The following is a 26,769-nucleotide window of genomic DNA, read 5'->3' on the forward strand; positions in this document are numbered from 1 at the left end:
AGTAGCAGCTTACACAGCAGCTTGCAGTAGTAGCTTACACAGCAGGTTGCAGTAGTAGCTTACACAGCAGCTTGCAGTAGCAGCTTACACAGCAGCTTTCTTTCTTCTATAAATAGAGGAGAATTCAGTTCATTATATACATAAGTTTGAAGTTTGAATAATACATCAGTTTTTCTCTATACTTGTCTTTACTTTACAGTTTTTATTTTATAACACGTTATCAGCACGAGACTCTGCCATCTCGAGCAAATACTTTGAAAGTATCAGAGGTACGAATTTTCTTTTTCTAAATAATGTCAAATCTTTCTAATCTTGAGTTTGTAGCCCTGGATATATCGGGCAAAAGCTACATGTCTTGGGTTCTTGATGCCGAAATTCATCTTGATACGATGGGTCTGGCAGACACCATCAAAGATAAAAATCAGGCATCGAACCAAGACCGTGCCAAAGCAATGATATTCCTACGCCATCACCTTGATGAGGGCCTAAAAATGGAATATCTTACTGTTAAAGATCCAGTCATACTGTGGAATAATTTGAAAGATAGATATGACCACCTGAAGATGGTCGTTCGTCCACAGGCACGTTACGATTGGACTCATCTAAGGCTACAAGATTTTAAATCTATCAGTGAGTATAATTCTGCTATGTTCAGAATTATTTCCCAATTGAAACTATGTGGTGATAATATTACTGATCATGATATGTTGGAGAAAACTTTCACCACTTTTCATGCCTCGAATATGCTCCTGCAGCAGCAATATCGAGAGATGGGATTTAAAAAGTATTCTGAACTTATCTCGCATCTTCTTGTAGCCGAGCAACATAATGGGCTATTAATGAAAAACCATGAAAGCCGACCTACTGGTTCATGTCCATTCCCTGAAGTGAATGAGATGAACTTCCACCAAGCTAAGCGTGGAAGAGGACGTGGCCCCGGTCGTGGTCATGGTCGTGGTCGGGGAGAAAACTCTAATCATGGTAATAACAATGCACCAAACAACCCTCCTCACCACCAGCAGTGGAAAAGAAAGGAACAAAAGCATGAAGCGGTGCAAGCAGCAAAGCCAGAAAATACATGCTATAGATGTGGAGAAAAATGGCACTGGTCACGTACATGCCGTACGCCAAAGCATCTGGTTGAGCTATATCAAGCCTCCCTGAAGAAGACAGAGAAAAATGCTGAAGCAAATTTTATTTCTGAAGATAATTTAGACTTCATGTATTTGGATGTAGCTGATTACTTTGCACTCCCAGAAGGAGAAACAAGTCATGTGATCGGTAGTGAATCTGTAGAGATGTAAATATTTTAATTTTTGTTATTTGTAGTAGATAGTATGGTTATGTAATTATTGTACATAAATAAAAGTTATGCTTTGATAATAATGTTTACTATCATATTTATTTTGTTTATGTCATTTTGAAGAATATGGATAATCCTCAAATTATGTTTGGATCAAAGACCAATCATGAATATATTTGTGTAATTGATAGTGGAACAACTCATGCCATATTCAAAGATCAGGAATACTTTTCTTATTTGCATAAGGAAAAAGCAAATATTTCTACAATTTCTGGTAATATAAGTTTGATTGAAGGCTCCGGAAGAGCTATTGTATTTCTGTCTAAGGGAAAAAAACTTATTATCGACAATGTATTATTCTCCTCCAAGTCCCGAAGAAACTTGTTGAGTTTTATAGATATCCGCTGAAATGGGTATCATGTTGAGACAATAGATGAAATGAACGTGGAATATCTTTGTATTACAAAGAATATTTCTGGCCAGAAATGCATTGTAGAAAAGTTACCAACTTTATCTTCTGGCTTATACTATTCAAAGATTAGTACAGTTGAAGCACACTCTATCGTAAACCAGAAGTTTACTGATTCAAATACTTTTGTGCTTTGGCATGGCCGGTTGGGCCATCCTGGATCAATAATGATGAGACGAATTACTGAAAATTCGAGTGGGCATCCATTAAAGAACCTGAAGATTCTTACAAATGATGAATTTTCTTGTGATGCTTGTTATCAAGGCAAAATGATCACTAGACCATCACCAATGAAGGTTGGCATTGAGTCCCCTACCTTTCTTAGAACGTATACATGGGGATATATGTGGACCTATTCACCCACCAAGTGGGTTGTTTAGATATTTTATGGTCCTAATAGATGCATCTTCAAGATGGTCTCATGTGTGCCTATTATCATCTCGCAACCTGGCGTTTGCAAAGTTATTAGCCCAAATAATTCGATTAAGGGCACAATTCCCAGATTATCCTATAAAGGCTATTCGCCTTGATAATACTGGAGAATTCTCATCTCAAGCTTTTGATGATTACTGTCTATCAGTTGGGATAAAAGTTGAACATCCGGTAGCTTATGTTCATACTCAAAATGGCCTTGCAGAGTCATTTATTAAACGGTTGCAATTGATAGCAAGACCACTACTTATGAAAACAAAATTGCCCACTACTGTTTGGGGCCATGCTATCTTGCACGCAACATTACTTATCCGTCTCAGACCAACGCATTATAATAAATATTCTCCGTCACAATTAGTTTTTGGTCATGAACCAAATATTGCCCATCTACGAATTTTTGGATGTGCTGTATATGTGCCAGTAGCACCACCACAGCGCAGTAAGATGGGCCCCCAAAGAAGGTTAGGAATATATATTGGGTTTGAATCACCCTCTATTATTCGCTATCTTGAACCATTAATAGGAGATTTATTTACTGCTCGATTTGCAGATTGTCGATTTGATGAAATAAATTTCCCACAATTAGGGGGAGAGAAAAAGGAAATCAAAAGAGAAATTGTGTGGAAAGTTTCATCATTATCTCACTTTGATCCACGTACCCCTATATGTAATCAGGAGGTCCAGAAGATCATCCATTTACAGAATATAGCAAATCAAATGCCAGACGCATTTATTGATTTGAAAAGGATAACTAAGTCACATATCCCTGTAGAGAATGTGCCTATCCGAATTTATATCCCAGCAGGACCATCTATTAGCATGAGAGCTAGTGAACCTAAAGCACGCCTGAAGCGTGGTAGGCCTATGGGTTCTAAGGATCGAAATTCTAGAAAAAACAAATCGACAAATGATCAAAATGATATTATGAAGGGATCTCCTGAAGAGACCCAAGATCTGATTAGTTATGAGATTTCTGAAGAAATCAATGAACCCGAGACTCAAGTGAGTGAGGAACTTTTAATAAGTTCTACAAGTGATGGGATTAATTTAAATCGATCTGAAATAGTGGTGGATAATATTTTTGCATATAATGTTGCACTTAACATTATGTAAGATAGTGAGGATTTTGAACCCCGATCTGTCGAAGAATGTCAACAAAGATCTGATTGGCCAAAATGGCAAGGGGCAATTCAATCAAAATTGAACGCACTTGCTTAAAGAGAGGTCTTTGGACCAGTAGTCCAAACACCTGCTGGTATAAAACCAGTTGGTCATAAATGGGTTTTTGTGCGAAAAAGGAATGATAAAAATGAAGTTGAAAGATACAAGGCTCGCCTTGTTGCACAAGGATTCTCACAACGACCTGGAGTCGATTATAAAGAAACATATTCACCTGTTATGGATGCCATAACATTTCGTTATCTCATCAGTTTAGCCTTACGTGAAAGGCTTGAAATACATATGATGGATGTGGTTATAGCTTATATGTACGGGTCACTTGATAATGAGATTTACATGAAAATCCCTCAAGGATTTAAAATGCCTAAAGCATATTCAAAATCTCGGGAAATGTACTCAATCAGATTACAAAGATCTTTGTACGATTTAAAGCAATCTGGGCACATGTGGTATAATCGCCTCAGTAAATATTTGCTGAAAGAGGGTTACATAAATGATGTTATTTGTCCATGTATTTTTATAAAGAAAATGGCTTCAGAATTTGTTATACTTGCTGTTTATGTTGATGACATAAATCTTGTTGGAACTCCAGAAGAGCTCCAAAAGGCAATTGAATATCTTAAGAAAGAATTTGAGATGAAAGATCTTGGAAAGACAAAAATTTATCTTGGTCTGCAAATTGAACATTTAGGAGACGAGATCTTTATCCATCAATCTGCTTATACAGAAAGGGTCTTAAAACGCTTTTACATGGACAAAGCGCACCCATTGAGTACACCAATGGTTGTTCGATCACTTGAAGTGAATAAGGACCCGTTCCGACCTCCAGAAGAGGATGAGGAACTCCTGGGTCCTGAAACACCCTATCTCAGTGCAATTGGTGCACTTATGTATCTTGCTAATGCTACAAGGCCTGGCATAGCATTTTCTATTAATTTACTAGCAAGATATAGCTCTTCTCCTACACGGAGACATTGGAACGGGATTAAGTATATATTGCGATATTTAAAGGGAACTCTTGATATGGGTTTGTTTTATACTAACAAAGATAGTGCAGATCTTGTTGGTTATGCAGATGCAGGTTATTTATCTGATCCCCATAAAGCTAGATCTCAAACCAGGTACGTGTTTACATGTGGAGGTACTATCATATCATGGCACTTCACAAAATAATCTATTGTTGCTACTTCTTCAAATCATGCTGAAATAATAGCTATTCATGAAGCAAGTAGGGAATGCGTATGGTTGAGATCAATAATTCATTTTATTTGAGAAAAATGTGGTTTGGAATGTGAGAAAAGACCTACAATTTTATACGAAGACAATGCTGCATGCATAGCCTAATTAAAGGGAGGATTTATAAAAGTAGATAGAACAAAGCACATTTCACCAAAATTATTCTACACACACGATCTTCAGAAAAATGGTGACATTGATGTGTAACAAATCCGTTCAAGTGACAATCCGACAGATTTATTCACCAAATCTTTACCAACTTCACCTTTTGAGAAGATGGTATACAAGATTGGAATACGGAAACTTAAATATTTGAAACAAGGTTTTCATCAGGGGGAGTAAAATACGCGATGTACTCTATGTTATAAAATAAAAACTGTAAAGTAAAGACAAGTATAGAGAGAAACTGATGTATTATTCAAACTTCAAACTTATGTACATAATGAATTGAATTCTCCTCTATTTATAGAAGAAAGGAAGCTGCTGTGTAAGCTGCTACTGCAAGCTGCTGTGTAAGCTACTACTGCAAGCTGCTGTGTAAGCCACTACTGCAAGCTACTGTGTAAGCTGCTGCTGCAAGCTGTTGTGTAAGCTGCTTGTAAGCTGCTGTGTAAGCTGCTTGTAAGCTGCTACTTTAAGCTGTTGTACCACATATAGCTAATCTTCTACAATGGATAATATTTATCCATAACGGAGTACCGAAAGGATAAGCTTCTTCAGGAGACTTATTTCCAATGGAGTACTAAATGGATAAACATATTTACGGTGGAGTCTCATATGGATAAACTTCTTTAGGACGCTTATTTACAACGGAGTACCAAATGAACATCCATAATATAATATATTCATAACACTCCCCCTTGGATGTTCATTAAAAGATAATGTGCCTCGTTAAAACCTTACTAGGAAAAACCCCGTGGGAAAAAATCCTAGTGAAGGAAAAAGAGTACACATATTTAGTAATACGCATTGCTAGCTGCCTCATTAAAAACCTTATAAGGAAAACCCTGTAGGAAAAAACCTTAATAAGGAAAAAAGAGTACATCGCGTATTTTACTCCCCCTGATAAAAACCTTATTTCAAATATTTAAGTCTCCGCATTCCAATCTTGTATACCATCTTCTCAAAAGTTGAAGTTGGTAAAGATTTGGTGAATAAATCTGCCGGATTGTCACTTGAACGGATTTGTTGCACATCAATGTCACCATTTTTCTGAAGATCGTGTGTGTAGAATAATTTTGGTGAAATGTGCTTTGTTCTATCTCCTTTTATAAATCCTCCCTTCAATTGGGCTATGCATGCAACATTGTCTTCGTATAAAATTGTAGGTCTTTTCTCACATTCCAAACCACATTTTTCTCGAATAAAATGAATTATTGATCTCAACCATACGCATTCCCTACTTGCTTCATGAATAGCTATTATTTCAGCATGATTTGAAGAAGTAGCAACAATAGATTATTTTGTGGAGCGCCATGATATGATAGTACCTCCACATGTAAACACGTACCTGGTTTGAGATCTAGCTTGATGAGGATCAGATAAATAACATGCATCTGCATAACCAACAAGATCTGCACTATCTTTGTTAGCATAAAACAAACTCATATCAAGAGTTCCCTTTAAATATCGCAATATATGCTTAATCCCGTTCCAATGTCTCCGTGTAGGAGACGAGCTATATCTTGCTAGTAAATTAACAGAAAATGCTATGTCAGGCCTTGTAGCATTAGCAAGATACATAAGTGCACCAATTGCACTGAGATAGGGTGTTTCAGGACCCAGGAGTTCCTCATCCTCTTCTGGAGGTCGGAACGGGTCCTTATTCACTTCAAGTGATCGAACAACCATTGGTGTACTCAATGGGTGCGCTTTGTCCATGTAAAAGCGTTTTAAGACCCTTTCTGTATAAGCAGATTGATGGATAAAGATCCCGTCTCCTAAATGTTCAATTTGCAGACCAAGACAAATTTTTGTCTTTCCAAGATCTTTCATCTCAAATTCTTTCTTAAGATATTCAATTGCCTTTTGGAGCTCTTCTGGAGTTCCAACAAGATTTATGTCATCAACATAAACAGCAAGTATAACAAATTCTGAAGCCATTTTCTTTATAAAAATACATGGACAAATAACATCATTTATGTAACCCTCTTTCAACAAATATTCACTGAGGCGATTATACCACATGCGCCCAGATTGTTTTAAACCGTACAAAGATCTTTGTAATCTGATTGAGTACATTTCCCGAGATTTTGAATATGCTTCAGGCATTTTAAATCCTTGAGGGATTTTCATGTAAATCTCATTATCAAGTGACCCGTACAGATAAGCTGTAACCACATCCATCATATGTATTTCAAGCCTTTCACGTAAGGCTAAACTGATGAGATATCGAAATGTTATGGCATCCATAACAGGTGAATATGTTTCTTCATAATCGACTCCAGGTCGTTGTGAGAATCCTTGTGCAACAAGGCGAGCCTTGTATCTTTCAACTTCATTTTTATCATTCCTTTTTCGCACAAAAACCCATTTATGACCAACTGGTTTTATACCAGCAGGTGTTTGGACTACTGGTCCAAAGACCTCTCTTTTAGCAAGTGTGTTCAATTCTGATTGAATTGCCCCTTGCCATTTAGGCCAATCAGATCTTTGTTGATATTCTTCGACAGATCGGGGTTCAAAATCCTCACTATCTTGCATAATGTTAAGTGCAACATTATATGCAAAAATATTATCCACCACTATTTCAGATCGATTTAAATTAATTCCATCACTAGTAGAACTTATTAAAAGTTCCTCACTCACTTGAGTCTCGGGTTCATTGATTTCTTCAAGAATCTCATAACTAATCAGATCTTGGGTCTCTTCAGGAGATCCCTTCATAATATCATTTTGATCATTTGTCGATTTTCTTTTTCTAGGATTTCGATCCTTAGAACCCATAGGCCTACCACGCTTCAGGCGTGCTTTAGGTTCACTAGCTCTCATGCTAATAGATGGTCCTGCTGGGATATCAATTCGGATAGGCACATTCTCTGCAGGGATATGTGACTTAGTTATCCTTTTCAAATCAGTAAATGTGTCTGGCATTTGATTTGCTATATTCTGTAAATAGATGATCTTCTGGACCTCCTGATTACATATAGGGGTACGTGGATCAAAGTGAGATAATGATGAAACTTTTCACACAATTTCTCTTTTGATTTCCTTTTTCTCTCCCCCTAATTGTGGGAAATTTACTTCATCAAATCGACAATCTGCAAATCGAGCAGTAAATAAATCTCCTGTTAATGGTTCAAGATAGCGAATAATAGAGGGTGATTCAAACCCAATATATATTCCTAACCTTCTTTGGGGGCCCATCTTACTGCGCTGTGGTGGTGCTACTGGCACATACACAGCACATCCAAAAATTCGTAGATGGGCAATATTTGGTTCATGACCAAAAACTAATTGTGACGGAGAATATTTATTATAACGCGTTGGTCTGAGACGGATAAGTGATGTTGCGTGCAAGATAGCATGGCCCCAAACAGTAGTGGACAATTTTGTTTTCATAAGTAGTGGTCTTGCTATCAATTGCAACCGTTTAATAAATGACTCTGCAAGGCCATTTTGAGTATGAACATAAGCTACCGGATGTTCAACCTTTATCCCAACTGATAGACAGTAATCATCAAAAGCTTGAGATGAGAATTCTCCAGCATTATCAAGGCGAATAGCCTTTATAGGATAATCTGGGAATTGTGCCCTTAATCGAATTATTTGGGCTAATAACTTTGCAAACGCCAGGTTGCGAGATGATAATAGGCACACATGAGACCATCTTGAAGATGCATCTATTAGGACCATAAAGTATCTAAACAACCCACTTGGTGGGTGAATAGGTCCACATATATCCCCATGTATACGTTCTAAAAAGGTAGGGGACTCAATGCCAACCTTTATTGGTGATGGTCTAGTGATCATTTTGCCTTGATAACAAGCATCACAAGAAAATTCATCATTTGTAAGAATCTTCAGGTTCTTTAATGGATGCCCACTCGAATTTTCAGTAATTCGTCTCATCATTATTGATCCAGGATGGCCCAACCGGCCATGCCAAAGCACAAAAGTATTTGAATCAGTAAACTTCTGGTTTACGATAGAGTGTGCTTCAACTGTACTAATCCTTGAATAGTATAAGCCAGAAGATAAAGTTGGTAACTTTTCTACAATGCATTTCTGGCCAGAAATATTCTTTGTAATACAAAGATATTCCACGTTCATTTCATCTATTGTCTCAACATGATACCCATTTAAGCGGATATCTATAAAACTCAACAAGTTTCTTCGGGACTTGGAGGAGAATAATGCATTGTCGATAATAAGTTTTGTTCCCTTAGACAGAAATACAATAGCTCTTCCGGAGCCTTCAATCAAACTTATATTACCAAAAATTATAGAAACATTTGCTTTTTCCTTATGCAAATAAGAAAAGTATTCATGATCTTTGAATATGGCATGAGTTATTCCACTATCAATTACACAAATATCTTCATGATTGGTCTTTGATCCAAACATAATTTGAGGATTATCCATATTCTTCAAAATGACATAAACAAAATAAATATGATAGTAAACATTATTATCAAAGTATAACTTTTATTTATGTACAATAATTACATAACCATACTATCTACTACAAATAACAAAAATTAAAATATTTACATCTCTACAGATTCACTACCGATCACATGACTTGTTTCTCCTTCTGGGAGTGCAAAGTAATCAGCTACATCCAAATGCATGAAGTCTAAATTATCTTCAAAAATAAAATTTGCTTCAGCATTTTTCTCTGTCTTCTTCAGGGAGGCTTGATATAGCTCAACCAGGTGCTTTGGCGTACGGCATGTACGTGACCAGTGCCATTTTCCTCCACATCTATAGCATGCATTTTCTGGCTTTGCTGCTTGCACCGCTTCATGCTTTTGTTCCTTCCTTTTCCACTGCTGGTGGTGAGGAGGGTTCTTTAGTGCATTGTTATTACCACGATTAGAGTTTCCTCCCCAACCATGACCATGACCACGACCGGGGCCACGTCCTCTTCCACGCTTAGCTTGGTGGAAGTTCGTCTCATTCACTTCAGGGAATGGACATGAACCAGTAGGTCGGCTTTCACGGTTTTTCATTAATAGCCCATTATGTTGCTCGGCTACAAGAAGATGTGAGATAAGTTCAGAATACTTTTTAAATCCCATCTCTCGATATTGCTGCTGCAGGAGCATATTCGAGGCATGAAAAGTGGTGAAAGTTTTCTCCAACATATCATGATCAGTAATATTATCACCACATAGTTTCAATTGAGAAATAATTCTGAACATAGCAGAATTATACTCACTGATAGATTTAAAATCTTGTAGCCTTAGATGAGTCCAATCATAACGTGCCTGTGGAAGAACGACCATCTTTAGGTGGTCATATCTATCTTTCAAATTATTCCACAGTATGACTGGATCTTTAACAGTAAGATATTCCATTTTCAGGCCCTCATCAAGGTGATGGCGTAGGAATATCATTGCTTTGGTACGGTCTTGGTTTGATGCCTGATTTTTATCTTTGATGGTGTCTGCCAGACCCATCGCATCAAGATGAATTTCGGCATCAAGCACCCAAGACATGTAGCTTTTGCCCGATATATCCAGGGCTACAAACTCAAGTTTAGAAAGATTTGACATTATTTAGAAAAAGAAAATTCGTACCTCTGATACTTTCAAAGTATTTGCTCGAGATGGCAGAGTCTCGTGTTGATAACGTGTTATAAAATAACAACTGTAAAGTAAAGACAAGTATAGAGAGAAACTGATGTATTATTCAAACTTCAAACTTATGTACATAATGAACTGAATTCTCCTCTATTTATAGAAGAAAGGAAGCTGCTGTGTAAGCTACTACTGCAAGCTGCTGTGTAAGCTACTACTGCAAGCTGCTGTGTAAGCTGCTACTTTAAGCTGTTGTACCACATATAGATAATCTTCTACCATGGGTAATATTTATCCATAACGAAGTACCGAAAGGATAAGCTTCTTCAGGAGGCTTATTTCTAATGGAGTACTAAATGGATAAACATATTTACGGTGGAGTCTTATATGGATAAACTTCTTCAGGAAGTTTATTTACAACAGAGTACCAAATGAACATCCATAATATAATATATTCATAACAGAGATATATTTTTACAGAAAAGTTTTAGGCCATCTTGTACATGCGAGGATCTTTCTAAAACTGAAATAGGCTGGATAAAAAATTCATTAACGCCAATTGATTAGGAGATTTGCAATAATAGTATCACTCCGCGCCACTATTTAAAGTTTGTCCCATTTAAGGAATTGTGCAAAAATAGCCTCGGTGCAACACACCCGAAAGAATGAAATATTGTGTTTTATCAAATTTTGTCCGGCGGAGCAAAACTTTGCTATATAATCTCCATTCAGCCTATCTTGCTAAATTGTTTATAAGCTTTACCGGATGGATAAAGCTTGCTTTGTTCACAAGTTTTGCAGCGGGGTGTAACTTTAGTGCAATTTTCATTTTATATATTTTGTTAAAGTGTTCATAAGTGTTGCCGGTTGGGCAAATCTTACCTTATTCACAAGTTTTGCTAGGCGGGCATAATTTTGTTACAACCTTCATTCAACTGCCTATCTTACTTTTCATGATAGTGGGCTACGTAAAACTTAATTCAAGAGGGAGATGTTCAATGAGCGGACAAAGCATATGCAAATTAAATATTATTTTATCTGAGATATTATATTGAAAGGGGTTATAGTTGATGTGAAAAACGGTCTATACATAATAATCTAGGTGATATGATGACCAAGGACGTCCTAGCCAACAAGCCCTTGTGAGGACTAAGGACAAGGTAGAAATTCAAGACAAGGAAAGGATTTGTGGGTTGTGTATCCTAATAATGTTAGATTTGCGAAACTCATTATCCTCGTAAGTAGGTTTGGAAAGCCTATTGTTCTTGTAGGTTTGAAAAACCCATTCTCCTGGTAGGTTTGGGAAACCATTGTACTAATAAGTCTGGACTAATTGGTATCTATATATATATATTTAGGGGGTGTATTGAGGGTCCTTTATACTATTCTTTTGACTAGTTTTAGTGTATAGGCGTTGCGCGTATATCCTGTTACAATGATTATTTTTAAAATAAGACCTCATTAATATTATATTAAAAATTGTGCTTTAGTTATAGAAGTGTAAGATATGTTAATGTAGATAAATAGAGAAAATGAGTTTTCAAGTTAAAATCTTGAGTTTTGATGATCGATTCTTGTTATTTGATGTTATTTTGATGATATGAGGTAGCGAGCAAGTTTATATGATGTTATTACACTTTTATGCATGTTCGATTTGGAGCATGAGGAGCTTGGGTGAGTTTCGGATTGATTTCGAACCATTTTGAACTTGTAGAACTGCTAGTTTTTGGCTTCTGGTGTCCAGTGCTTCGCGATCGCGAAGCGTTTCAAGGGATCATGAAGGGAAAAGGTTTGGGCAGGGTTGGTACTCTTCGCGACAGCGAGAGGTTGGTCGCGAACTGCGATACTTTGGCGGATCTGGGGGGATGACAGGTGGTCCTTCTTCACGAACACGACTAAAGGGTCACGAACGCGAAGGCCTGGCTGGGAAAGCCTTCGCGAACACAAAGTGGACCTCGCAAACGCATAGTCCATTTGTCCAGTGCACTTCGCAAACGCATCACGTGCTTCACGAACGCATCAGGTGCTTCGCGAAGGCGAAGAACACCTGACGCCCAACTAATTAAAAGCTGAAAGTCGAGATTATTTCATTCTACACCATTTTTGAAAGATAGAGCTCAGCCTAGAGAGGATTTTGAGGAGATTTTCATCCCAAACTTTATTGGTTAGTGATTTTTAACTAGTTTTGATGTATTTTCATAATCACCCATTGATTTTAACCTTTAATCTATGAATTTCATAGTAGAAATTAGGGATTTTATAAAATTGGGATTTAGACCTCAAATTGAGGTCGAATTTCGAAACAAATCACATAACTGGGCTTGGGAGTGAATGAGTAATCGGGTTTTGGTCCGAATCTCAAGTTTTGACCAAGCGAATCCGGGGTTGACTTTTTTCAAATTCACTAAAGATTGAATCTTTTTCACTCGTGGGTAGTTTCTAAAGCTTATTTTGAATTATTTGACCTATATTTGGCTTAGATTTGATTAGTTTGGAGGCTAATTCTAAAGGAAAAGTCATAGTTAAACATTGATTTGGTAGCGGGAAGAGGTAAGTGTCGTGGTTAACTTTGACTTGAGGGAATTAAGACTTGTTAGTCTATTTGCTACGTGAATTATGTGTGGGGACGGTGTATATATAAGGCGACGAGTATATATGTGTCGTCATTGATTGTTTATTTTGAAGTTGTTGGAATATTAAAAGTTGAGTTTGTTTATCATAACACTATGATTGAAGTGGCATTTGCTTTCCACCTTGCATTGGTACCTTGAATTATTGTTGTTGCTTGGTGAGGAAGAGTAAGAAACACGAAGGGTGTTGCCGTGTCTTATTTGCATATTACTATCATTGATTGAGAGATTGTGAGGATTAAAGCGAAGGTGATTTCGTGCACTTGATTGCTTTATTATCATTTATTACATCATGTGAGGATGACAGTAAAGAACGAAATGTGATGCCATGTCATTTCATTTATCATTATCATATGGTGAGGATGAGAGTAAAAGCACGAAGGGTGATGCCGTGCCATTGCATTTATCATATTACATGGTGAGGACGAGAGTACAAGCACTAAGCGTGATGCCATGCCATTTGATGATTTCGATGCTTTACTTGATTTCCGAATTTATGAATTATTTGGCTTACTTCCCGTTCTTATCTTACTCCCTTTCTACATGTCTCCTCTCCGTTATTATTTTAAATACTCTATTTTATTATTTCTGTTGCTTTATGTATATATTTGTACATGATTTTAGTAGGTGTCTTGTTATAGCCTCGTCGCTACCTCGTCGGGGTAGGCTCGACGCTTACGGAGTATATTGGATCAGTTGTACTCATGCTATACTTCTTTGTGCAGATTCTGGTGTTGGTCCCAGCGGCGTTTAACTGAGTTTCGCTCAGATTAGCTTATCACGGATACTTGAGGTAGAGTTGCTCGGCGATCGCATTCCCTGGAGTCCTCTTCCCTAACTAGTTTTACTGTTTATTTTATTTCAAACAGTTGTATTTTCATTCAGACATTATAGCTCGTCCCAAATTTGAAATACTAATTTAATTACACTTTTATCAAATGCATTACAAAACTTTATTTTTAAATAAAAAGTTATTCTAAAATAGTAAAGAATCAATGGCATTTTATTTTTGTATCTTGATGCTTGTTGAACATTAATGTTATTTAATGTTTGTGAACCAATTTTTGCGCACTCTTTCTCATTTATATTCTCAAATATTTTCTTTGTTATTCTAATTTATGAGCTTAGTAATAAAATATTTACAGATTTATAACTTCAATATAATGTAAACATATATATATATATATATATATATATATATATATATATATATATATATATATATATATATATATATAGTAAAAAACTCTTTTTTTATCAAAGACATAGACTTGACCGAACCTCATTAAGTTTGTCTTATTTTTTTCTCTATTTTCGTTATGTATAATTGTATATTAATTAACCCACGATTTTTCAACAACAAAAATGCAACAATCTGTCTCTTATACAGATTAGAAAGTTATTAAAGGTTCAAACAATTCTTTACAAAAGGGTATCAGTGAAATATTCTTTCCTGCTGTTTAATTTTTACTTTTACAAGACTATTTCTCTTAGCATCGACAAAACAGCACATTTTTTTGGGGTTGATTTGACCATATCGTAATCCGGGGAATATTACATTTAATTTATCATTTTGATATTACTCTCCTTATTGTAATCTACAATCATGGTAAAGAAAAACTTTAATTAGTTGGGTAGAGGCAGCGAAATGAATGGAATAATCCAAAATAGCATACATAAAAAGCAGATTTACTATAAGCAGTACTCGTTTTTCTTGGGAAAAAAAAGGGTAAGCGCACAGATAGCAATTCTGATATACTATTTAAAGATATAGTCAATACTTATTTTGTTTTGAAATTTTAAAATTAAAAATGTTAACTTGAGAACAATTAAGGACACTTTTGTCCCAAAAAATTGAACTGAAAAATTTAAATTCAAGACGCATCGGTTAATTTTTAAATAGCAGTATAATGTCATTTCTAAAAAAAAACGAATTATATTACAACAACCTCTCTTCACAACAAGAATTTAATACTTGGGATAAGAGGAACATTGTCAAGATTATAACTCCCAAACATTGATACCCATACTTTTACTATTGAAAAACAACATTAAGAGTAACACTCAACAAAACATGCACATCTTAGTTATATATCTTAAACATAAAGGCTAAATAGAGGACAACAATAATATACTATGCCTCTGTCCCAAATAAATCGGGACCGGCTATATAAATTCTCGCTAACTATAGTACTCCATATAAACTCATCTCACTTTTATGGGATTAGGGGATATCTTAAACATAAAAGCTAATAGAGAACAACAACAATATACTATGCCTTTGTCCCAAACGAGTTGAGGTCGGCTATATGAATTTTCGTTAACCATATTACTCCATATAAACTCGTCTCATGAAATTATTTTTCTTAGCACTTAGGGAAAGGGGAACCACAAGTAGAAGCAACTTTCTTGGCATTTGGAGAAGAAATCATCTTTTGAAGTCTTGGATCTTTCATGTATTGGCAAAGGCATGGCCTTTGTTCCTTCAATTTTGAGCAGCACATTGCACTTGGAGTTGTAGAAGACATTATGGCATTTGCACAAGGACTTAACATCAATGGGTTGCAAGTTACATCTGCTTTTGCTATTTTAGTTTCTTGACCAAGAATCAAAAGTACCATTGCAAAAATAGCCACACATCTCATGGCCATAATGTTATGATATCCTTTCTTAGATAGAAATAATTGTTTGTAAGTGAGAGTGTAAGTATTTTGTGTTGTGTGTGTGTGTGTTTTGTGATGAATGCATTGGTTTGTGCACTCAATTTATAGATGGGGATGGTTAAAAAAAAGGGGTTAATTAATAATGAAAAAGAAAGAAAAAAAAAAACTTTCTTTTTCTCCCCTCCACTGTTTTTCCTTCATCATGTGTTGGTTAAAGTAAAATATATAAGGATCTTCTAAAAACAAATATAAAAAGAAAAGCAATTTCACAAAAGATTAAGTTATATACACTGAAAGTGTAAAATATTTTCACAGATTATAACAAGTTATTATTCTATTTTTACAATTTACAAAACGTGTTTTCTTGAATAATTGTTGTTGTAAGTTAACTTAATTTGATAATATAAAAATTATTTAAATTGTCAACGCATAGAACATAAACTATTTCACAAATCATTTAATTTGAAAATTGTAATTAATATTTCCACTTTTTGTAGACAGATAAAAAAACTTAAGTCTTCTTATATGTTTTTACACTGAGAAACTTCTTAGTCAATTATTGAATAAGGATGTCATCCAAACAAAAAGTATATAAAAATAAAAGATGGAGAAGGAAAAAACAGAAATTGATAGAGCCAGCCAGTATTATGAGTATTTATCTTGGTTTGTTTTTGGATTATATGGTTTTAATTGGTCATAATATTCGAGTATTTAAGTTACAACTAAGATATCCCATATCTGAAAGTGAAGACTATATTGAGCCAAGTACAAGTAGTTGATATTAGGCCTTTAAAGTTTATGCATTATTAGTAATTATATCGGCATGCTTACCATTAGTTGAAGCTATCATAACAATCATGAGCATGAGATAATATAATGAACAAATTGTTAACTAGGATTATGATAGAATGGTAAGTACTACTTCATTCTAAATTAGAAATCTCGAGTTCAAGTTTTGAGTATAAAGTTATCTTTATTAGGGATTACTTTATCTCCCAATGTGAGACTTTTCGATGCGAATGCTAATTTAATCGGACTCTAATATAGTACTGAGCACTAAGTGGAAAAAAAAGAACTCCTCTAGTTCAAAACTTTTGTTGTCATGTGACCAAGTGGTCACGAGTTCTAGCCGTGAAAACAACATCTTACAGAAATACGGGGTAAGATTGCGTACAATACCCTTGTGATCTGGTCATTTCCCGAATTTCGTATATCGAGGAAGCTTAGTGCACCAGACTATTTTTTTTTTTAATTTTTTAATTTTTTAATTTTTTATGTGGTCCTATCTTTGGCAGTGGACGCTGGTCCGTGGAGTTGAGTTTGAGAGGTTATTAATGATGCATTATTATAATATATATATATATGCCTAAATGTTTGACGATCTGTGATATGTTCTTCTTTTTGTGACTTTTGCAACAAGAATAATTTTCATTTGAAGCTGAAACAAAGTGAAGTTTTTCTCTATAACCATAATAAATTAATATATTTTGTTTATATATTGCATGTGAACAAAGAAAAAATTACAATGTATAATCGCTGTAAAAATAATAGCTGAAAAATTATATATATATATATATATATATATATATATATATATATATATATATATATATATATATATATATATATATATATATATTCTGTATGTTATATACAAAAATTATATAAATTTTATATACACTTTCGGCTACCGGATATAAATAGTTTCTGACGCGTGCTTACAATAATAATACCCGATAAAAAAACCATTTCCCCCTATATTAGGGCACCAACCATACTCCCTTTAGTAGATAGAATACTCCCTTTGTTTCACTTTAGATAATGTAGTTTGACTCGGCACGAAATCTAAAAAAAAAAAAGATTTTTAAAACTCGTGGTCTTAAAAGTTTAAGGGGTAAAAGTTTTGTGGAACCATGATATTTGTGTGGCTATAAAAACTTCTCATTAATGATAAAATGGGTAAAATAAAGAGTTTAAAGTTGAATTATTTTCAAATTTAGAAATGTGTCATTTATTTTGGAACAAACAAAAAAGAAAAGTATCTCGTCTAATTTGAAACGGAGGGATTATATATTTATATTGACGAGTATAAAATTAATCGAGATATAATAAATTGGTTCGGACATCACGAGTATAAAAAAAAAATATATATTCTCTCCTAATGATTAAGGAAATCTTTTCGGTGATGTGATTAGATCCAACACCTTTTGCCACGGCATGCGCCTCTTCAATCCATATTTTCCTTCCTTTATTTTTCCTCTTTTAATCATATCACACTTTATTGCTTTCCTATTTCTCCTCACAGATGATTTCATCATTATAGCAAGGGCCCAGCCTTGACATGCATCACGTAGAAAAATAATTCTATAGTAGTGTACGCAAAATTTTGCACAAGTAATATTGAATTATTGATACAATTTTAGTATGCAATTATGGTAATTTTAAAATTTTAATTTGTGTTTCAAATAAATAATATTCACTTTGCGTTAGTTTTGAAGCGATGCAGTTCATTAAATGCACAAATATTATTATCTTGAACAACCTTTCCTTTTAATCGTGTCGCTCAAGAGCATGAGATAGAATTATTTTTCCTTTTTCATGTTGTTAAAGAATTGGACAATGATTATTTTATGTTTCTAAAGATTTGAATATTGAAAACAGATAGCGAGTGCCTAATCGAATTAATCAAGTCACCTAGGAATAAAGTTGAAGTCTACCTTAATTTTTTTCCAACTCTTATTTTTATCTCAAAATTAAACTTGTGTTAACCAAACAATCCATGATATAAAAACACCAACTCCTTTGGATGCAAAATTGAAAATGTAGGAAAGAAAGTGGAACGGATGTTATGTTGTCATGAAATTGGATAGAAATTCAACGAATAAACAAATGTTATTTTACAATAATTAGTCTATATAAATGGTCTTTAAGGACCTAAAATATGCCACAAATTATAGGAGTCATTAGTGATTCGAGCCCGGAGTATAAATTTGTCCTTCTTAGGAAGGGGTTTACCCTCTAATATGAGACTTTTCGTAGTGAATTTAAATTTAGTCGGACTCCGAACATGTACAAGACATAGCATAGAAACTAAAAAGAAAAAGAATGTTGATATCCAAGAGAGCTAAGGGCTTGTTTCGTACGAAGAATAAGAAATAATGAATCCCGGGATATAAAAACACCAACTCCTTTGGATGAAAAATTGAAAATGTTGGAAAGAACGGGTATTATCATTAAAGTGGGTTGAAAATCAATGAATAAACAAATGTTATGTTACAATAATTAGTCTATGTTAATAGTCTTTAAGGACCTAAAACAAACAATAGGAGTCATTAATGATTGCTTCATTGTAGAATGTTGATACCCACCAACACGGACTTTAGTAGAGTGATAAGTATTTATTCGTCGCCAACCAGATGTCTCATGTTCGAGTCTTGAATATAAAATTGGCTTTGTTAGGGAGTCGTTTGCTCTCTATTGTAGGTCTTTTCGGAGCGAATTCAAATTTAGTCGGTTCCATTGCGTATAAAAAACAAAGGGAATGTTAATACCTAAGAGAGCTATAGGGTTACATTTTACTTTTACAGCTGTGAATCTCTTCTTTTTTAAAAAAAATTTCCTCCCAATTTAGGAGGCAATGTGAATCTCTTAATGATTAATAAGATCACCACCGCAAGGTAAAGTAATTTTTTTGTTAAGACAAGTTAGTGGTCAAAGATATTATCCAATCTTTGATGATAAAAGCCAATAAATATGGAAACTTTTATTGCAAAAAGTTGACATTTAAGTCTAATGTTTAGATCGTATGAATAAATAAGAAAATGACATGACATTGATATATGTCTTTGCCTCATTGTTTTTTAATACTACCGACAAAAATATATAAAATAGTGTTCCTGAATTTACTTACGACTACGTAAAATAAAATAAAAACATAATTTACTGGTCAACGGCATAGATTTAATATGATTGGTTTTCATTAGAATTAGCTAGGGAACTCGCAATACGTTTAAATAGAGAATTGGCCAATTAATCAATTGCTATCTGCGATTGGATGATAGGCTATTTTGATTATTTTGGCTTTAAAAGTTAGATATATTAATCCCTTGGTCATAGATTTTGCCAAAAATGCGAATACCTATTTGTTTATAGATTTTATTCATATTTTGGCAAATTTCCAAATCCCAAGAGCTGGTTTTGGCCCAAACTGTTACTGTTTGATTTTTAAAAAAAAATCAAAAATCGCCCAAACTTTTGTATTTTATAAAAAAAAACTATTTTTTGTTATTATGACCCAACTAATCCATATCTACCCACTTTTTCCTCATTAAACTCACGCGGCTTTGTCCTTCTCTATAAATAGATGAAAACCTTCGCCAAAGTTATTGTGCCAATATGTGGCAATCCACCGCAAAGACAAAATTTGAAGGTCATCTGCTAAAATCTGCTAATGTTTGTATAAATTTTCTTCAGATTAGTTTCGCTTGTTTTGTATGAATTTTCTTCAGAGTTGTTGGATATTTTTGATAGTTTTTAAAACTTATGGGTATAAGTCACATTTCATAATTTTTCAAAAAAAAGTGAAATATGTTTTGAAAAATTATGTCAAAACAGATTTTCTTCTTCAAACCAAACTTCACCCAAATCAGATTTTTTATAACAAATTTGGGAATGTATAGCCAAACGCTAGCTAAGTCATTGGCGTGATCCGATGATTCTAATTGGGCCTATGAAAGAGAATGGGCCTAGTTGATTGGATCATAATTTTTGAGAAAAATAACACTGTATAGTCACTTTCAAAATAATATATATATATATATATATATATACTGTTGTAAGTAGTTTCGACGGCGGGTTAAAAGCGATCTTCGGCTTAATTTTGACAATAAGTACTTACCAATTGGACTCAGTTTAATTAATAGCCCACTATGGCTCTACTATAACGTTTTTTTTTTCTTTCTGTTTTGGATGTTTAAAATTTTTGTTCCACTAGAAATGATCCAGGAGTAACAATTCTCAAACAGTGAGAACTACCAAAATGTAAAAATTACCAATATATTTGGAATTCCTTTTTTTTTTACGTTTAATATTACACTTATTGGACTTTTTGAAAATGCTGAACAATAAGGTAGACCTACTTGTTGTAACTTGTAAGCCCAATAAGATGATGGTGCAAATGTGACAAATTTTGGATACAGCCCTTCTTAGCAAGCGCAATAAAATTTGTGAGCTTGCTTAAATTGTCGGCTTCAAACTCGAACAACAACAACAATAACCCAGTATAATCCCACTAGTGGGATCTGGGAGGGGGAGGGGAGGATAGTGTGTACGCAGACCTTACCCCTACCCTGGGGTAGAGAGGCTGTTTCCAATAGACCATCGGCATCCTTCCCTCCAAGAACTCCCCACCTTGCTCTTGGGGTGACTCGAACTCACAACCTCTTGGTTGGAAGTGGAGGGTGCTTACCATCAGAGCAACCCACCTTGTCAAACTCGAACAAAATAAGGTAAATTGTGGTAGCCTAACAGCGAGCGTAAAACTCATCAGTTTCATCTTAGATTATGCCTAATAAACAAAATAAAAAGACAACCCGATTCATTAAGCTTCCGCTATGCACGTTGCAGAAAAGGACCGGACAACATTAGATCTATTGTACATTGTCGTTGCCTCGTTGGTGCCTATCATTTTTACAAGAGGGCGTTTCTAAATGTTAAACACCTAATTGAGATTCAAATAGAATTTTGTTTTTCTTAATTCCAACAAGTAAAATAATTTCAATTTTTATGATGTATTTTCTACATGAATCAACCTTACTTTCTATGTTATAAAAATAACATATTCCAAAGAAGGTGAAATAATAATGTTATAACAACAAAGAAGCTAGCTAGGTTTCATTTATGTGAAGCAAAACTTCAATGCTATACTAAAGCCATTCTTTTCTTTGCTTGTATGTATATACTTCTTAGGCTCCCAAATTTTAGAATTACAACTACCTATAAAATTAAAACCCTACTATTCTCATATTCAAACTACAATAAGTCCTCAAAATTCAGCAATATTAGACAATATTTTTCATAAAATCATCAGAAAATATGCCAATCTATTCTTCTGATTCTGATGACCTACGCCCTTCATCTTCAGCACATCCCAGAAGATTTTTTACTCATGAAAAACCCATGCATGCAATTCTTGGAGGAGGAAAAGGTCAGTTAATTTGCGGGTTTTGTTGAATTTATTACTTTCTACTCGAATAATGTAGACATATCTGGAAAAAAAATTAAAATATATACATTATAATAAGATCACACTTATTCTATACGGAGATTTTAGATCTTAGGTAGAGCTACAGTCGGCAAAGGGTGGTCAATTAAACACCTTAACCGGAAAATCATACTTTATATATAGGTCAAATAATATTTGTATACATATATATTGAATCTTAAATATTCTTAGCGAAATTTCTGGCATCTCCACCGGTAGCAACCTAATACAAATTGAGGCTGAGACAATAGGCTTACCTTCAACTGCTGTAACAGTCCATCCATTGTTATTACATCTTAATCCTTTTCTCTATTTATCTCATAACTTTCAAAGAGTTTCCTCCATTTATTTACCTTGTTTTTGTCCTTTTAATTTCTTTGCAGTTGCGGACATATTATTATGGAGGGACAGGACGTTAACAGCTGCAATATTAATGGGATTCACAATAATTTGGTCCCTTTTTGAAGTTATGGAGTACAATTTTGTCACTTTATTTTGTCACATTTCCATGATCTTGATGTTAATTCTCTTCATTTGGTCTATGGGAGCTGGATTTGTTGACTGGTAATTTTTATTATATATGTTCGAGTTTAACTTATATACATCGACAGTTTAAAGAGTTTTTATATTTATCATTTTGCAGGAGTCCTCCCGATTTTCGGGAAATTATGATTTCAGATTCAACATTCAGATGGTTATGTGGGAAATTCAATTCTATTTTAGTGAAATTCTATGAGATTTCATCTGGGAAAGATTTAAGAACATTTTTCCTGGTACATATATCACATTTCATAAGCAATGTCATTCGACCTTTTTGCTTTTACTTTCTATTGAATTTTGTTTAACTCCACTCTGTTTTTTTATGAGTCTAGGCAATCACTTTCCTTTGGATATTGTCAGTTATTGGAAATTACTTCAGCTCTCTGAATCTATTGTACTTAGGTAAGATTTTGCAATGTTGACCTTACTTTTGTTTCCTTTATAGCATACTCGCTCCGGTGAATTTGTTTGACTGAGTACATAATCTAAAAAAGAAAAAAGATTTTTGGGATGTGTTTTCTTAAACATATACCATGACAATTGTGTGGCTATGAACTCATGTCATTGACAGTAAAATAAAAAATCTAAAGTTAAATTATTTTCAAATATAGAAATGTGTCGTTCTTGTTTAATTCTTAATAGATTAAAAAGGAAATAATGTCTTAAAAGAATGGCAAAGTTTTACATTTGAAAATGATTTAACTTATAATTTTTTTTAAGTTTATCCTTAATGACATTCTTTTACCGTGTCAAGTCAAATACAGTCACATAAGATGAAACCGAGGGAATAATTAACACGAAATTCGAAAATATTCAAAAAGGCTGGATTCAAACTCGTGACAATATGATTCGAATATATGATTGGATGTGTGTTGAATTGGTTTTGTAGGGTTTATGTGCTTGGCAACATTACCAGCTCTATATGAAAGGTATCAAAATGAGGTGGATTATCTAGTAAGCCAAGGTAACCAAGATATGAAGAAACTATACGAGAAATTTGATACAGAAGTTCTTAACAAGATTCCAAGAGGACCTGTCAAGCAAAGAAAAAAGTATTGAGTCATCTCTCAAAGTTGAAAAAACAAAAAAAACAAGTTCAAGAAAATCAGCTGTGGATATGTTTGAATTGTAAACAATTTAATTGTAAATGTAAATACTGCAAAAGATGAGGAGACTGTGCTGCTACTGCTGTAATTACTTGTATTTTCAGTACTAGTTTGAAAATAATAACAATTTGTCACACCTAGAATTTCTTTTAAGATCTCAATCTCACTACTATTTTTCCTTACCATAATTGTCCATATTCTCACTTCTTGAATTTTAATTCGGCAACCAACAAAAAAACTAAGTATTTTAAGACTATTTTCGGGTTAATAGGTTGAGTCAAATGAAGAATCTTGACCCAATTTTTCAAAGTTTATTTGGATAAAAATAGATTAAAGGAATAGATCATTACCACGCAAAATCACATTGCATATTTACTTGTCTCTCCAATTTGCCAATTAAATTACCTCAGACACAACTTCGAGAGGTAATTTAATTGGATCATGCCTCTTATAGCTCGTCTCTCAGGATTTTAGATAAATCAAAAAATAACAACAAATCAACGTTTTCCTTTTTTATGAGTTATGCAACGTGAATGTAGCTTAGTCGAACCCATAAGTTAGTACCGTATATAAATACAGTCAAAACTCTCTATAACAGTGTGCAGATTCAGGTATTTCCGATCGCGACGACTGTTGATTTGCAGAGTCCAGACCTTCGGAAATCATCGAGGTAGTTGCTTGGCGTTCGGACCTTGACTCTCCTTCCTTATCTTTCAGTTTATTTATTCAGTTTTTACTTTCTATACAGTGTACCAAACCTTGTCATTTCGTAGATGCTCATGTACTCAGTGACACTCCGGTTTTGGGAAGAATTTATGTATCGAGTTACGATTTCTTATTCTGTTTTTAAGAGATTTTCCTTTATTTAAACTGTCTTAGTATCTTTCAAAGATTTAAGTGTTGGAAATGTCTGAATAGTCGGCTTGCCTAATACCATGACAGGCGCCATTACGATGGGTTGGTTTTGGATCGTGACAAGTGTTTGTTCCGATATTTTTTGACTGGTATAGTGAAGTGTTGTTATGGAGAATATATATTATAACATAACATAAGAATCGGTTCCGAAAAAAATATAATTTTTATAGTAAATTATTGTTATATAAAGATATTGTTATAGAGAAGTAGGACCGTAGTTAAAATGAAGAAGGATCATGCGTGTTGCCTGCTCATGTTCAGGGGCGAAATTACAGTTTTACTTATAGGGATGACAAAACTCAATAACTTTAGCTAAGTTTTTAAAAATTTAAAATCAGTAAAATTAAAATTCTAGTTCATCTCTGCCCGTGACAAGTGTCACATCCATCTATATTACACGAAGACAAGTCCCAATCGTCGTTGCGTCAAAACTTAGAATTCATATACATGGATATGCTGGAACGTGAACTTCTAGAAGTTTCGATTTCCTAATGAAGAATCTTTAAAAGGGTAGCGCGGTACACTAAACTCCCGCTATATGCGGGGTCCAGGAAAGAGCCGGATCACAAGGACCTGTTGTACGCAGCCTTACATTTCTACAAGAGGCTGTTGTAGGCATTTAAAATTTATTGAAATTAAATCCGTAAAATAATTTGGACTATATTTTAAATTCAAGATATATTAGTTCAAATAAATTTATTGGGCTAATATAATTAGATTAGTTATATAAGTCAAATATATATGAATTAAATAATAAGTCTTAATCCATTGGGTTATCCCATTTAATTGGGCTAAAGTGATGAGCTCACTTCAACAAGCTCAAGATGTCATCTTCCTAAAGGCCCAGTTTGGTGCCACATGTCAAATGACGTGGCGCGCCAAGTCAAACGGAAGAGCCAATAAGATTGTGCCACGTGTCAAAATGACAAGGCATGCCAAGTCAAATTAAAGAGCCAATGAAATCGTGCCACGTATGCAAGTAACATGTTCTGGCCGATCAAATGTGGTCTTGTCACTCTTCAATCTGATTGGTCGGAAAGAGTTTATTCTTATCATAACCCTTCCCTCCCACTAGGGTTGTGCATAATTTGATAAATACTGAATTACCGTACCGAAACCGAAAATTTTGGTATTCGGTATGGTATTTGGTTTAAGTTTTAAAAAAATTGATATTAGGTATGGTATTTGGTATTTTAAAATAAAATACTGAAATACCGATACCGTACCGAAATATATATTATATTACACAATACACATTTTATTAATTATAACATAAATATAAAAAATCTAAAATTTTATTTTCCTTTATTCTCTAAGTTCATCAATTAACTCTAAGCAAGTAACAAGATATTTCTCTAAGTTTTCTCTCTCTAGGTTGGTATTTGTTGGTTTGGGACAAAACTTTTGTCAACAAACGTTTTTAGTTTTGTACTTTTGAGTACTTTAATTAAGAATATTACCGTCTATGAGTCTATGCACTAGTTAGTATTCAAACTGAATAAACCGAAATTACCGAACCGAATAAACCGAAACTGAAAGGAGAAAAATCGAACCATACCGAATATAATTAGGTACGGTATTGGTATAGCATTTTACGAAATCGAATATCGAAAATACCAAACCAAAATATCTAAATACCGTACCGTACCGACCGATGAACATCCCTACCTCCCACAACTATAAATAAGGGTCTTCATAACCCATGAAAAAGACCAGAAGTTATAACAAGAAGACACAAGGGAGCTCGTGGATCAAAGGCCACAATTCTCTGCATACTGCAAGTGTTCAAGCATTCAAGTACTTCAACACAATTTCAAGAATTCAAGATCAAGAACGAAGTCAAATTAAATACAAGGCGTTCAAGATCAAGGCTACTTGTTCGTGGCAACAATCAAAGTGTTCGCGACGGATAAATCAAATTCAAATTCAAGCTCAAAGGCCCTTGAATTTATAATCGAAAAGTAGAATCAGAGGAATCATAGAGATTGTAATACTCAAATTACTCGAAATCAAATACTACGATTGTGGTAATATTTTTCGATCTTGATTTTATTTTCTTGACGCAATTGATTGTCTACAACTGTTTCCACGGCTCGAACCCGTGACCTCCTAATAAAGAATCTTTACATGCATTTAAACCAAATATCCAGATGTCACTAGATATTGTTTGAAATAAATGGAAGTGTTGACCGAGGACATGACCCTTGAAAGGAAGGCACACAGATCGAGGATTAGGGTAGTAGAATAAGTAGTCTAGAGTGTTCATAATAGTAGTATTGACACACAATCT

General features: G+C 34.3%; 1 protein-coding gene across 1 annotated transcript; it reads left to right on the forward strand.

Moving 5' to 3' along the window:
- The first annotated feature begins 21,669 nt into the window (after positions 1-21,669).
- On the forward strand, positions 21,670-23,717 carry LOC104085842 (reticulon-like protein B9). The gene is made up of 5 exons (XM_009589957.4): positions 21,670-21,861; positions 22,302-22,482; positions 22,562-22,691; positions 22,791-22,860; positions 23,348-23,717. The coding sequence occupies exons 1-5, from the start codon at positions 21,750-21,752 to the stop codon at positions 23,515-23,517; spliced, it is 663 nt and encodes a 220-aa protein (XP_009588252.1). The 5' UTR covers positions 21,670-21,749; the 3' UTR covers positions 23,518-23,717.
- The last annotated feature ends 3,052 nt before the right edge of the window (positions 23,718-26,769 follow it).

The sequence above is a fragment of the Nicotiana tomentosiformis genome, chromosome 10 (genome assembly GCF_000390325.3).
Source record: "Nicotiana tomentosiformis chromosome 10, ASM39032v3, whole genome shotgun sequence".
In the NCBI taxonomy this organism is placed as follows: Eukaryota; Viridiplantae; Streptophyta; class Magnoliopsida; order Solanales; family Solanaceae; genus Nicotiana; species Nicotiana tomentosiformis.